Source organism: Camellia sinensis, chromosome 14, assembly GCF_055761805.1.
Source record: "Camellia sinensis isolate YWXY chromosome 14, ASM5576180v1, whole genome shotgun sequence".
In the NCBI taxonomy this organism is placed as follows: Eukaryota; Viridiplantae; Streptophyta; class Magnoliopsida; order Ericales; family Theaceae; genus Camellia; species Camellia sinensis.
This window is the reverse complement of record NC_138974.1, coordinates 11,722,279-11,737,103: the sequence shown is the minus strand read 5'-3', so window position 1 is coordinate 11,737,103 and position 14,825 is coordinate 11,722,279. Positions and strand designations below refer to the sequence as shown.

General features: G+C 37.9%; 2 protein-coding genes across 2 annotated transcripts; both read left to right on the top strand.

The window, feature by feature from the left end:
* The first annotated feature begins 2,574 nt into the window (after window positions 1-2,574).
* LOC145806797 (uncharacterized) lies at window positions 2,575-3,672 on the top strand. Its single transcript, XM_082904612.1, has one exon. The coding sequence runs from the start codon at window positions 2,575-2,577 to the stop codon at window positions 3,670-3,672; it is 1,098 nt and encodes a 365-aa protein (XP_082760738.1).
* A 7,217-nt stretch (window positions 3,673-10,889) lies between these two features.
* Window positions 10,890-12,076, top strand: LOC145806795 (protein FAR1-RELATED SEQUENCE 5-like). Its single transcript, XM_082904611.1, has 3 exons — window positions 10,890-11,154; window positions 11,253-11,448; window positions 11,671-12,076. The coding sequence occupies exons 1-3, from the start codon at window positions 10,890-10,892 to the stop codon at window positions 12,074-12,076; spliced, it is 867 nt and encodes a 288-aa protein (XP_082760737.1).
* The last annotated feature ends 2,749 nt before the right edge of the window (window positions 12,077-14,825 follow it).

The following is a 14,825-nucleotide window of genomic DNA, read 5'->3' as shown; positions in this document are numbered from 1 at the left end:
TGGCTTTACATTTTTAGTGATGAGGACTGTTATTTCATGTAGAATATTTAAATGTTGCTCATTAATTTTTTTTGACGAAATTGATTATTGTTGGAGAGTTTTTATCAATATTATTTGTAGAAGAAAAAAAATATTAGAAGCATGTATCCAGTTCCTACAGTGAAATTATGTCAGAGAGGCAAATTTGGGCTTCTAAGGAGACTATGAAGTCTTGAGCTGTGCATGTATCCTGTTCATACTTTATTAGGCCTCTACACTTGGTGATTGATTGCATATTTGGGTTACCGATAACACTGTCACTGAATTAAAATTTGTGGCAAGTGTGGATCTTAGTGGAGCTGCCCCACATGTCCATTAGTAAATCAAAAATCAATTTTCTCTAAGGCACGTTACGTATCAAGAACACCAAGATGTATATTAAACATATATTTGTTTTCCTTAAATAACATTCCTCTCTCGCTGAATTTCTTTGTTTTTTTTTAAGGGGACTGCTCTCTATTTCTGAAATCTAAGAAAATTAAAATGGTGTCCTGCATTTCTTCCATTTTCTTTTGGCTAATGAAAAATGAAATAACAGCAAACAAAATGATCTATGAATTTCTTCTGTTTTCATTTTTCAGACTTGAAAAAGCCTGTTGCTATCATTGCAAGAAAGTCACAAGTTGGGTCTTCTAGGAATGAGGTCAAAACCTTGACTTCGATCCTCACTGCTCGAAGTAAGGTTGTTAGTGTGGACTTCTCTCAATTTTAATTTCATCATCAATTCTTTCCCCTCTGTACTTTTTCTATTTGTATATGTATATTATTCCTTGTTACTTAGTAGACATTGATGTAGCAGATGTTGATAATGAATTGGCAGTTGTGGAGTATGTTGAGGACATCTACAAGTTCTACAAGTTAACAGAGGTACTATTTTGGCCTTTATTTTTCTATCTTTTTACCTCTCTATCTATCGACATGTTTTGCTCAATAATGGGAATTTATTATGGTAGGGTGAGAGTCGAGTTCATGATTACATGGATTCACAGCCTGAAATCAATTCAAAGATGAGATCAATTCCTCATAGACTGGTTGACAGAGGTTCACAGGAAGTTTGAACTAATGCCTGAGACCCTTTACCTCACAATTAACATAGTTGATCGGGTACCTTTCAATGAATGTTGTCCTAATGAGGGAGCTTCAGTTGGTCGGCATTAGTTCAATGCTAATTGCTTGCAAGTATGAAGAAATTTGGGCACCAGAGGTAATTGGTGTTCTGTTTTCATCATTTAGAACCATGTCTGATCTAAAAATTGTTTGGTTTCACTGAAATTTGGGCACCAGGTTTGATTATATTAAATCTGGAACGAGCAAGGAATATACATGTTCTTATTGATGGTGATTTATGTCTTCATGCTTTTGATAGAATTTATTGCTTTGTTCTAGATTTTCTTTAAAAAGATTATAATGTGCAACTATTATTTATTTATCTGTAGGTCAAAAGGATAATTTTGCTGAGAGAAAGAGCTGATTCAAGGTGTAAGAGGAATTTGCATCTTTTTTTTTTTTTTTGGTCAACAGACCCAAAATTGAAATCTTGTTAGAATTTTTTTATTTTATATTTAGTAAGAGCATTAAAATATCCAGATGTAAGAGGAATTTGTAGCTTATTTTGAATTTTTTTGCTATGTCGTGCTTTATGGTTTTGTGCAAATTGGAATGTGAATAAATAACCAGCTCAACAGCATATTTTATATTAATTAAATTATGAAATAAAAAAACGTAGCGTTTTTGTTCAAAACGTCACTATATCTTGTAATGTTATCAGTTATTATTTAAGTAGATTGCATATTATACCGACGCTTATGAAAACGCCACTGTAAGTATCAACGACATTTAAAAGCGCCTTGTACCTATGGCGATGGCCCTATCAGCGACGTAAAGTAAAAACGCTGGTATATCTTTTTAGCAACGTTTTTTCCACTTATAGCGGCGTTTTTGAAACGCCGATGAAAGCAGTTTTTCCTGCAGTGTAATAAACTAGATGTAATGTAACCCAATCATACCTAAAAGATAATGATACATTGATAACAGATAAAAAAACTTGGATCACTTGGCTTGATAACAAAATCAGCTTAAATATTTAGTTTGAACTTGTTTATTTAGTAAACAATCAGGACTCAAACGAAAAAAATTTCAATACCTTTGTAACCATATAAGAATCACATGTAAGTAAATTAATATTTATACTCCAGCAAAAGAGTTGAGAAATGTATTAAAACTCTTAACAAATTACTAATCATAAATTTTTAATTTGATTAACCTATTACAACTTCATAGGTTAAAATATTTTTTTTCATTTCAAACTTGTAACAAAGAGGATGATAATTCTGAAAAATGGCTTGTATTAGATGGTTTGTAATCTCTCTATTGTATATTTGTAACAGAGAGGATTAAGATTCTCATTTTGGAAAATGTCAAGTAAAAGATCCTACTTTTCCTCCACAATTCTCTCATTTGATAACTCATTTTTTCACCTTCCTTGAAATGTAAACTCCCATCCCAATCTCCCTCTCTCTCTCTCTCTCTCTCTCAATGGACACCACTCTTGATTCACCTTCCACCCCTGAAACCACCACTAACCTTGAACCCACCATTATTGCCACTAGCCGGGATGACTTAGAATCACTCAAAAAGTCTCAAACAGCCATTGAAACACTTTCATCCATCCTCCCTTCCCCCCTTCCTCCCTCTCTCTCCTCCTCAAAAAATCCTGCTTTCTCTCTTCTCCATGACTCCCAAGTATCATCACAAATCTCCACCTTTCTTCGCCAACCTAACTCCGGCGCTGGCGACAACCACCTCTGTCGTTGGCTCTACGACACCTTTCAATCCTCCGACACCAACCTCCAGCTTGTCGTGCTCCGTTTTCTCCCCATCATCGCCGGTGTATACCTCTCTCGTGTCGCTCTCCACAAACCCCTTGCCGGCTTTGAAGCCGTTCTATTAGCTCTCTACGCCCATGAAACCACCTCTCGAAATGGCCAGTCCATCACGGTTAACATCCCTGACCTCTCGCACTCTAGTATTTACCATGAAACCACTAAATCAACCACCAAGAATTGCTCCACGGAGCTAAACTTGGCGGTGATATCTGCAAGCTTAGAGCCTCATGGTACCGTCAGATCAACCAGGCGAGCTCGCATTGTTGGCGTGGCACTCGAGCTCTATTTTAGTAAGATTTCTCAAATGCCTGTGGGTTCGAAGATAGATTTTTGTGAGTTTTGCGTGGTTTGGGCAGGTCAAAATGGGGACATGTACAAAGATGGCCCAGATGAACCAAGTGAAGTCAGCAACGATGGTTCTGGTGGTGGTAGTGGTGATGGCGGTAATGGTGGTGATGATGGTAAAAGTGAAAGGAAGGAGGAGGGGAGGATACCTTTACCATGGGAGCTTTTGCAGCCAATTTTGAGAATTTTGGGACATTGTTTAATGGGTCCTAATAAAGACAATGAATTGCATGAGGCTGCATGGGGTGCATGTAGGAGTTTGTATGCAAGGTCTTTGCATGATGTAAATCCTAAAGCAATTTTGGCCACTGGGAGTCTTCTTAGGCTTGTGAAGATGGCCATGGAATCAAATGATGATTTTGACCCCACTGAGTTATCCAAGGAAAATGTTCTAACCCAATAAATTCCATTACCTTCTTAATCTTTCTCTTTGTATTGTTTCATTAATAATATCAATATTTAATTTATAACAAAATGTTGATGTAGCACATTATAGTAGGGTTCATGTAAAACTTATTGCAAATAATATTATGATTTGAAAGGTGGATAAGTGTATTATTATTAATATTATTTTGTTTAAAGAATTTTCAATAAAGTGGCCATTTAATGTAAATGAATCAGTCCACTCCAAGAGAATTCAAATTCAGTCTTGAATTTTTTTTTTAGGAGCTTTCCCTTCTTTTTCATTGTTTTCTTTCAATTCAGATTAAAAAACAGTTGGCTTTTTTTTACTTTTGTTTTTGTTTTAATTTTTATCTTTTTTGTCTTTAGTGAATTTTTTTGTTTATCTTTTACTTTTAAGCAAGACAGATTTAAAAAGTAAAAGATTTTAACATAATTTAAAAAAAAAAATTTACTAAGTTAAAAGAGTTCAAAAAAAATGTGATTTTTTTAACTGTATGCCAAACATATATATGTATAGCTTCCCATGTATCTCGACTTCTATTTTGTACATTCAACTAGATAATTTGTGGAATTTCTAATTTAAACCAAGATGGTTTGGTAAATATTAATCTTCTGTGGAGATTACCCATATGGCTGTAAATGGCCACAGGAATTCTAAATACTCATACTAAAATTTCTATTTATTCTCACACTTTGTTAAATTAGTTGAGTGCACGTGCATTGCATGTGATTTTTTTTTTTTTTAAATATTCCTAATTGTTCTTGAGTTTTTACTTTTAATGACTTTCTCTGTACTTGCTCTACATGCAAGAAAATGGAACTACAAAGATAATTTCAGGTTAAAAATTGAAGATAAGCATTCAGAGTTTATGGGAGGGATGGGGGGTCCGTCCTTTTGAGCGCCTTAAAACCTATAGGAAAGTGTCAATCTCTTATTATTTTGTTATTTTTTAACATCAATATAATTACGAAGCTTATATTGTCTAAACCAATCACGATGAAGAAGACACACATGTGGCAATACCCTCTTTTAAGTACGTAATCATTATGCAATTTGATTTTTAATGTAAGAGAAAAAAATCTAACTTTTCGTAAATCAATTGTTCGATTCCATTTTTAAATGAATGAAGTAGAAGTGAGCAATTACCAAGTGGCCCGTAACATTAATGTTGGTAAACAAGTGCAATGGAGAAATTAACATTATGACTTTTAATGTAGAAAATATAGAAGTATAGCACCAGCAGAGAAATTAATATTATTGACTTCCAATGTAACAACTCATCACCAATATTCAATTTTGCAGCATGGAGTATATGATTTCCTCGTCCTCAACACAATACAACTCAACCATGGTTCCTATCATAAGATGGTGCTGTGCACCCATCCAAATACTCCACAAAATTACTCCAATCATATACAAGTATATGTCCTCTTAAATTGCCCAAACACATTGATATTTGCATAGGGCACTTAGGTCTCGTTTGGCATGCAGTAGTTTTAGTTTAAAAGTCAAAAAATTACGAAAAAATTCAAAAAACCTGTAACCTATACCAAAAAAGTTATAGATTCCCTTTTCTTTATATTTTTTACACATCTTTTCGTAAAAAATCAAAAAGTCATTACAAACATACTAATTTTTTTTACCTCATATTTTAATCAAAAAATCAAAAAATTATTAAAATAGTATGTTCTCAAACAAGGCCTTAGTGTCCTTAGGTGTAAATGTAACAAAATGACTCATTACTAAACACAGATGAATTTAAAGTTGATAGAAATTATCATTTGGTAGAACAAAATTTGGGTTTTCCCTAATTGCCTAGTTATGGAACAAAAAAGTGATCATTTGAAGTATGACAATCTAAAATAATAATAAAAAAAGACTTCAACTACAAATAAATATAACTACATGGACACATCAAAAGGTCAATGTCTCCCATAAAACAATCGTCGATGTTCAATTTAAAATAATGCTCTTCAAGTCTTCTCAAAATTAGACATAATGCTTGATTTTAAATTAAAGGATTGTGAAAAAGATATGGTGCTGTTTAGTAATGCTTTGGGCGTGTTTGGTAACGTTTACGTTTTCAATTTATATTTATAAAAATTTTATAAATTGATTTGTGTTTATTTTTAGAAAAAAAAACTACAAACGCGTTAGATAATTGACAAAATATTTAAAAAATTTAAAAAATATAAAAAAGAGTGAAAAGTGGCAAGTGGCGGCGGAAGACGGTAGTGGAAAGTGGTGACGGTGGGTGGTGTGTAGCTGATGGTGGTGGGTGGTGACAGGTGGGTGGGTGGCGGTGGCGGGTGGTAGCGAGTGGGTGGTGGTGGTGGCGGGGGTGGGTGGTAGTGGCAGGTGGGTGGCGGATGGCGGGTGGTGGTGGGTGGTAGCGGGTCGGTGGTGGTGGCGGATGGTGGTAGTGGGTGGGTGGGTGGGTGGGTGGGTGACGATGGCGGGTGGTGGGTGGTAGCGAGTGGGTGGTGGTGGTGGTGGTGGTGGGTAGTGGGTGGTGGTGGCAGGTGGGTGGCAGATGGCGGGTAGTGGTGGGTGGTGGCGGGTGGGTGGTGATGGTGGTGGGTAGTGGGTGGTGGTGACAGGTGGGTGGCAGATGGCGGGTGGGTGGTGATGGTGGTTGGATGGGTGACGGTGGCGGGTGGTGGGTGGTAGCGAGTGGGTAGTGGTGATAGTGGTGGAAGCAAGTGGGTGGCGGGTGGTGGTGGGTGGCGGCTGGTAGGTGACGGGTGATGGTGGTGGGTGGGTGGGTGGGTGACGGTGGCGGCTGGTAGGTGGTAGCGAGTGGGTGGTGGTGGGTAGTGGTGGCAGGTAGATGGCGGGTGGGTGGTGGGTGGTGGTGGTGGTGGTGGTGGTGGGTGGCGGGTGGGTGGGTTACAGGTGGGTGGTGGTGGTGGTGGTGGGTAGCTGGTGGATGGCAGGTTGGTGGTGGTGGTGGTGGTGGGTAGCTGGTGGATGGCAGGTTGGTGGTGGTGGTGGTGGTGGTAGTGGTGGTAGTGGCAAGGAGTGGGTAGTGGTGGCGAGTGGGTGACAGCTGGGTGGTGGTGGCTGGTGGGTGGTGGTGGCGGGTGGTGGGTGGTGGTGGCAGGTGGGTGGTGAGTGGTGGTGCCAGGTGGTGGTGGGGGGTGGAGGGTGGGGGGTGGTGTCGGAAGACGGTGGTGGAAAATGGTGTCGGGTGGTGGCTAGTGTTGGGTGGTAAAAAAAAAAAAAAAAACTGAAAACTTAAAATGGAAACACACTTTTTGTGTTTTCATTTTTTGGTCAAATTTATAAACTGAGACCACTGATTTATAAATCAAAAATTTTACCAAACAAGTTTTTATTTGAATTTTTAAAATTTTTGTAAATATAAACAGAAAACTGAAAACGTAAGTATTACCAAACGGTACCTTACATTTTTAGTTTTCTGTTTATATTTATAAAAATTTAAAAAACTCAAATAAAAACTTGTTTGGTAAAATTTTTAATTTATAAATCAGTGGTCTCAGTTTATAAATTTGGCCAAAAAATGAAAACACAAAAAATGTGTTTTCATTTTGAGTTTTCAGTTTTTTTTTTTTTTTTTATCACCCAACACCACCCACCACCCACCTCCCACTACTACCTCTCACCACCACTCACTACCCACCTCCCACTACCACCCACCACTCGCCACCACTACCCACCAACCACGCACCAGACACCACCCACCTGCCACCCACTAGCCACCACCACCCACCCCTCACCGCCACCACCACCACCCGCCACCGCCACTACCACCACCGCTCGCCATCTACTTGCCACCACCACTCACCACCCACCTGCCACCACCATCCACCACCAGCCACCTGCCACCGACCCGCCACCACTACCCATCACCCACCACCCACCACTCACTCGCCACCCACCTGCCACCACCACCACCACCACCACCCATTCGCTACCACCTACCACCCGCCATCGTCACCCACACACCCACTACCACCACCACCACCATCACCGTCATAACCCACTACCCACCTGCCATCACCACCCACCGCCACCACTACCACCACCCACTCGCTACCATCTACCATCCGCCACCGTCACTCACCCACCCACCACCACCACCACTCGCCTTCTACCCGCCACCACCCACCACCACCCGCCATCCGCCATCCGCCATCCGCCACCCACCTGCCATCACTACCACCACCCACTCACTACCACCTACCACCCACCACCGTCACCCACCTACCCACCCACCAACCACCACTACCACCCGCCACCTACCTGCCACTACCCGCCATCCGCCACCCACCTGCCACCACCACCACCACCCACTCGCTACCACCCGCCACCGTCACCTACCCACCTACCATCACCACCCACCACCCACTACTCACCCGCCACCACCCACCACCCACCACCACCGGTCATCCGCCACCCACCTGCCACCACCACCATCCACCACCCGCCACCACCACCACCACCACCACCCACTCGCTACCACCTACCACCCGCCACCGTCACCCACACACTCGCCGCCACCACCTGCCACCACCACCCACCCTCCACCACCTGCCATCCGCCACCCACGACCACCCACTTGCTACCACCCGCCACCGTCACCCACCCACCACCACCACCCACCCGCCACCACCAGCTACCCACCACCCACCGTCACCACTTGCCACCACCGTCTTCCGCCGCCACTTGCCACCACTTGCCATTTCTCACTCTTTTTTATATTTTTAAATTTTTTAAAACATTTTGTTAATTACCAAACGCGTTTATAGTTTATGTTTTTCTAAAAATAAATAAAAAATAAACAAAAATCAGTTTATAAAATTTTTGTAAATATAAACTGAAAACGTAAACGTTACCAAACACACCCTAAGCATTTGACATTTTTTTTTTTTTTTGATTAGTGCAAAAGAAAATAAAACAAAACACAAGTAGAAGAAGAAATCACCAACAAAAAATAAGAGTCGTTTGTTTCATGGGATTGAAGTGTGGAATTGGACTCCATATCTAATAAATTTACTAATCCATCATTTGGTTAGTTTAGTAAAGCTCGGGCCAAATATACATAATTTCTAACTAAATAGTCCAGCGACTATTTATTTAAGACTAACAATTCATCATGTTATAATTCACCATTATTCAATCCATTCAAACAAAACACCCCTAAGGCCTTTAGAAAGAAGTTCAATCTAGTCTGTTATGAGCTAAATCTTGATTTGTTTAAGGCATCCTCCACCACCGCAAGTTGGTCATGCTGGTCAATTCCCTTGTTTGCTAGAAATTTGACAAGACATGTCTAGAAGATGAAGAGAGACAGACACAAATAAATATATGGTGTTTGATTTACTAAAACAAAATAGAATGAAATAATCATTCTATTAAAATTTTCACTCACACCTTTGATTGACTAAAAAAATAATAAATAATACATTGCAAATAATTATCATTTACCATTATAAGTGAATGATCATTCTATAAAAAAATTTAAGAAATAACTATTCCATTCTATTTCATCATATTCCAAACTCCAATCAACCAAAAAAAGGAATAGAGTAATTAACTCTAAAGAGGCAATATTTCAAACTCCTTTGTTGCATGAATAAAGAAAGGAATAAAGAAGTATTTGTAAAGAAAACCAACCAAAGTCCAACAGATAGAGGTGAAGGGGTACAAGGCATAAGGGAGAGAGAGGAAGAAACCACACGCATTGGACCAAGTCTTTGGTTCCTTGCCACCATGACCATTGCGGTTAAGTGTGAGATATATGCTTATACTAATTCATGACAAAAAGTTGCCAACTCTTGCCAACAAGGGTGAATACGTGTCCGGTTGTGTAAAAAAAACCGTATCAAGATCCTCTAGAGTGGGATTCCTGAAGTGATCTCCTGAAGTGAATAATCCAACGCCTCAAAATAAAACTAACCAAAACGACGTTGTTTTGGTTAGTAATTTCCAAAAAAAATAATAATAATGCTTAATTCAAAATTCCCAAAATGCCCTCCAGGTATAGCAGAAGCAGTAGCAGAAGGCGGGAGTGCAAGAGAGAGAGAGACAGAAGAGAGACGAGAGTGTCGCCGTCCAGCCATTGCCCCATTGTTGCCACCGTCTAATCGTCACCGTCGTCACTGAGGTAAATAACATTTCATTCATCCCTTTTTACTTTTCTATATTGTTGATTTGTGCACAAATTTTGAATGAAGATCTCTCTGGAAAAAAAATTTAAAACATCAATTTGAGTTTAACTCATCACAAAGAAATTAAAAACATCAATTCCAGCATACACAGAGTTAATTGAAAGCCAATTAACTCTTCACAAAGATTTTCCAAAGGTAAAACAGGGCAACAAGTACAAGAATATTTGAGAGTTGAGACCTCTCAACAATAACTTTACCAAGCAATCCTGCTTTTAAATAATTTGCTCATAACCTACAGCTCTAATATTCCAACAAATATTTTATGTATCATCGGATCAACAGTAAGGGATCAACACCATAAACCCATCAAAACTATATGAAATTAAATTTAAGAGAACATAAAGTTCAAGACACTAAAGGGACTTTATTTGCATGACTGGTACCCAGGGAGCTGAACAAATGTGATTATGGAAGTGTAGTTCACCTTTGGTTGTAAAATATCATAGTTTTTGTATGAGCACTTCTTTTTTCCTGTCTCATCAAGCTTCTTCTTCATATGCAACTCATTATTTATTCAAATAGAAGATGTATATAATAGTGACCTGTTAAATAGGCTTTAAAATCTTTGATATCTAAACATTGCATTTATATTTTTTTTGTACAAACAGACGATTATTAACCTCATAGATTTGTAGTCTAGGCATTTAAATTCCAAGAATTTAAAATTGAGAACTACTTGATCTACAATGTCACGTTCAAACTATATGGACTCTCGTACTGATGATTGAGCTATAGAATTGTAGATTTATTTTTTATTTTTTTATTTCGTTTGTTTTTGTTGTTTAATTTTGATTTTGTATGTTCACATGTTGATTATAAGAAAATTAAGGAATTTGTGTTAAATCTGGATCATTGAAAACATAATTTACTATTGAAGGGATTTGTTTCCCTTTGTTTATATAATATAATATGAGTCAATTCTTGTAGTGTTTTTATTCAGTTTGTATTATTTTGCAAACATAATTTATAGTTTTTATGCTAATATTAAGCATTTTTTTTTAAGTGACTTGGCACATTGATATGGAACCTAACAATGTTGAGAATGACGGGGGTGATTGTGATTGGAAGCCTAGAGTTCACATGACATTTGATACAGAACAAGAAGCATATAATTTCTATAATGCTTATGGTGGAAGGTTGGGCTTTAGTATTAGAAGGGGTTATGTAAACAAGAACAAGGAGCGGCAAATCACCTTAAGGCTATTTGTTTGTAATAAGGAGGGGTTTCGGATTGTTGACAAGCGAGATCCATTAACAAAAAATCCTAGGCAGGAAGTGAGGACTGGTTGTCAAGACCGAATCATCATTAAGTGGGATAAGAATATTCATAAATTGTTTTTGGTGATTTTGTTGAACAACGTAATCATATTTTTGTACCAGCAGAATGTACGCATATGTTACCATCCCAAAGGAAGATATCTACATCACAAGCAGCCGAAATAGATTTAGTTGAAAATTTTGAAATCCGGCTTAATGCTACATTTGAGTTCATGGGTAATGAAGCTTGGGTTCACAAAAGTGGACCAAAAAAATTATTTGAGAATGAAGAGGCAAAAGAGTTTAGCATATGGGGAGGCAGGTAGCATTTTGCAATATTTTCGTGAGAAAACATTGGAGAATCCATCTTTTTTTTACTTGCTCCAATTAGATAGCGAGGAGCAGATTACAAACATATTTTGGACCGATGCTCAGATGATCATGGATTATGAGCAATTTGGTGATGTCGTGACTTTCGACACTACTTACAAGTTAAATAGTGCACATAGACCATTTGCGTCTTTCATTAGATTAACCATCACAGGGAAATTGTTATATTTGGCGTAGCTTTGATGTATAATGAGACTGCCGATTTTTTTATATGGCTTTTTAGAAGATTCTTGGAGGCAATTTCAAGTAAGGCTCTGAAAATAATTTTTACGGATCAGGATGCTGCAATGGCTAAGGCCATACCTATTGTCATGCCTAACACAAAACACCGCCTTTGCACTTGGCATTTGATGCAAAATGCATTAAGGCATGCAAATTCTATCTTCAATGATAAGGAGGTGAAGCATAAGGGGATGAAGAGTGTTTTATCCAAATTTATGTACAACATTGAGGATGGGGATGATTTTACGTTAAAATGGGAGGAAATGTTTGACAAGTATGAAGTGCAAGATAATCATTGGTTGAAGTTAACATTTGAGGTCAAGGGAAAATGGGGTTAGCCATACGTTAGAAATGCATAGGGTGCAGACATGAGTAGCACCCAACTTAGTGAATCATGTAATGCATTCTTGAAGACTTCATTCAGTCTGATCATAAATTAATGCAATTTTTCATGCATTTTGATCGAGTTCTTTGTGAGAAGAGGTACAAAGAGTTACAAGCCGAATATGCTCTATGCCAAAAGTTGCTAAGGGTGAATATTAAAGTGAAGATTATGGAGCAAGCTACAGATGTTTACATAAATAAAATTTATGAAGAATTTCAGGATGAGTATGTCAAGTCCCTTGAAATAAACATTGAAGAAACTAAACATGATGGTGAGAGTACCGTTTATACGGTTCTTGATAATAATGGTATAAAGGTGAGGAAGGTGAGAGTGGAGTATGATGGTTCACTCACTTGCAATTGTAGGAAGTTTGAAATGAAAGGCATTTTGTGTAGTCATTGTTTGAAGATTCTTAGAGACACCTTCAAATTCAAAGAGATTCCTTCCCAATATATTCTCAAGAGATGGACTAAAAAAGCAAGAGCTAAAAATATGAAAGATAGGTGTAGGCATGATATTAAGGTTGATGTAAGATTGAATCAAACTTCACAGCGTGTAGAGCTTCCAAAAGTGAGAAAACATATAACTTGACGGTAGAGAAAGCAGATGACTTAATTGCAAACATTGAAAGCATGTTAAGTGCAAAATTCAATATGCCTTTTTCAGATACTATTGAACAAGAAAGCCCTCCCGACACATGCCTCGAAAGCTTTGAAGTGGATGGTGTAACGGATACAAATGTAGTTTAAGCAAAAGGACTCAAGCGAAGAGAGTGCATTAGTAAGGGACGAGGTGGACAAAAGGTGGTTTGGAGCTTGCGTTGGCAAAGAAAAATAAAACAAGTTCACATAATGCTTCTCAAACTCCCATGTATGTTGCTCCTCAACCTCTTCCTTTATTTTTGGCGAGTGCTCCTGAACCACCTCCTTTGTTTCGCCGAGTATTCCTCAATCGGCTCCTTTATTTTCAATAAATACTCCTCAACTTCCTCCATTCTTGACGTGTGTTCCTCAAGTTAATGCTTCGTCGTCTCAATTTATGTATCCCGCGTATGATGTAAGTTAGTTTAATAAGAAGTTTTATTATGTTAATTTGTAAGTGACTAGTACCATTTTAAATTGATATGTGTTTGTTATTGTTGCAGCCAAGTTTTCTTCATCACAATATGTCTTTTTCAATGCCATCTATGTATTCTGTCCATGGAAGCTATCAAGCATTGCTTAGCAATGCAAGCGATTATGACTCGCAAGCCTCGAATAGTCCTGCATGTAGTCAAGTAATTTATTTTTCACCTTTCCTCTTTTATTTTGTCATTCATTCATTTAAAGTTCCATTTTATTTTATGGTTTCTTTGATATAAGAGTATTTTCTTCTTCTTTTTTTTAGGTACTACGTGGGCATGGGCATGATCGTGGTCGTGGTCGTGGCTGTGGCCGTGTGGATCACACGTTAATATCTTAGCATTGATTTTTTTTGTTGGATATGGTGTTTGTGTATGTAATATTGAAAACTTTTTATGTGAATATAGAAATGGTGCTGAAATGTTCTTTGTGCTGAATGTGGTTTGGTACTGAAAACTTTTTATTTTAATATTGAAAACTTTTTTTTGGTTATTCTTTGAATTTTTGGTTGAAATGGTGCTGAATGTTGTGCTGAAATGGTGCATAATGCAGATTTTGTTGCTTAAATTTGTGTTGAGTGTTGTGCTGAAATTTGTGTTGAAATGGTGCTGAATTTTGTGCTGAAATGGTGCTGATTTTTGGCTCAAATGGTGCTGAAATTTGGGGATAAGGGTATGGGAATGTGATATATGTTACCTGTGTTCTAGAGGAAGGAAATGTTAAGTGGATTATTGCATGGATTTAGTTGTTGGAGATGCAATTGGATGAATGGCATGAATAGCTATTTGTTTCCTGTATTTAAAGATGGCTTTTTTGACCATATCTCTACACTATAATTTGTAAACACTTCTGTGTATAATATAAATTATATTTAAAGCTACGAATCTAGGTCCTCAGTACACATTGCAGTGATCAACTTACCACCCTTATTTGGTATGGGATGTTATGAAATGCCAAAAATCTGTTAGTGATGAGGAGTATCCAATATACAACTCAACAATTCTTTGTTTCAATGCCTCATCCCTAAATTCCTAGGCTCAAAGTGAAAGCACTGTGTGCACTATTCTTGGTTGGCATTGCTCGATCCAGGAGAGGAGCACAAAAGTTGCATGGTTAGCCCACATGTAACATATAGCCACAGGTAACATATATCCACTTAAATCCATGTCCTTTTCATCAAGCAATTGTGACACTTCAATGCTAAAAGTAAAAAAAGTTAGCGTATGAATAATACAAAAATTGAGCACTCAAAAGAACACCAAACACCCTGGTCACTTCCAAAACCAAACAAAAATCGAAGAATCCGAACAAACAAACAAAGCAACCATTCTTGAAAAACTCCTTTTTATACATATCAATTGAGCACTTCAAAAGGTCTACTAATACAATCTAACCCAGATATCAAAATATTTAGTTCAAGTCACCAACCAACTTAATTTACACATAATATTTAGTTCACAAAAGATGAAGTCCAAATCCGAATTTAATTTACACTTATTATTTAAACAACAAAAGAAGAAGTCCAAATTCAATTAATACTATGACAATGGCATAGTGCAACTTTTCCCAAAATTGTCTAAT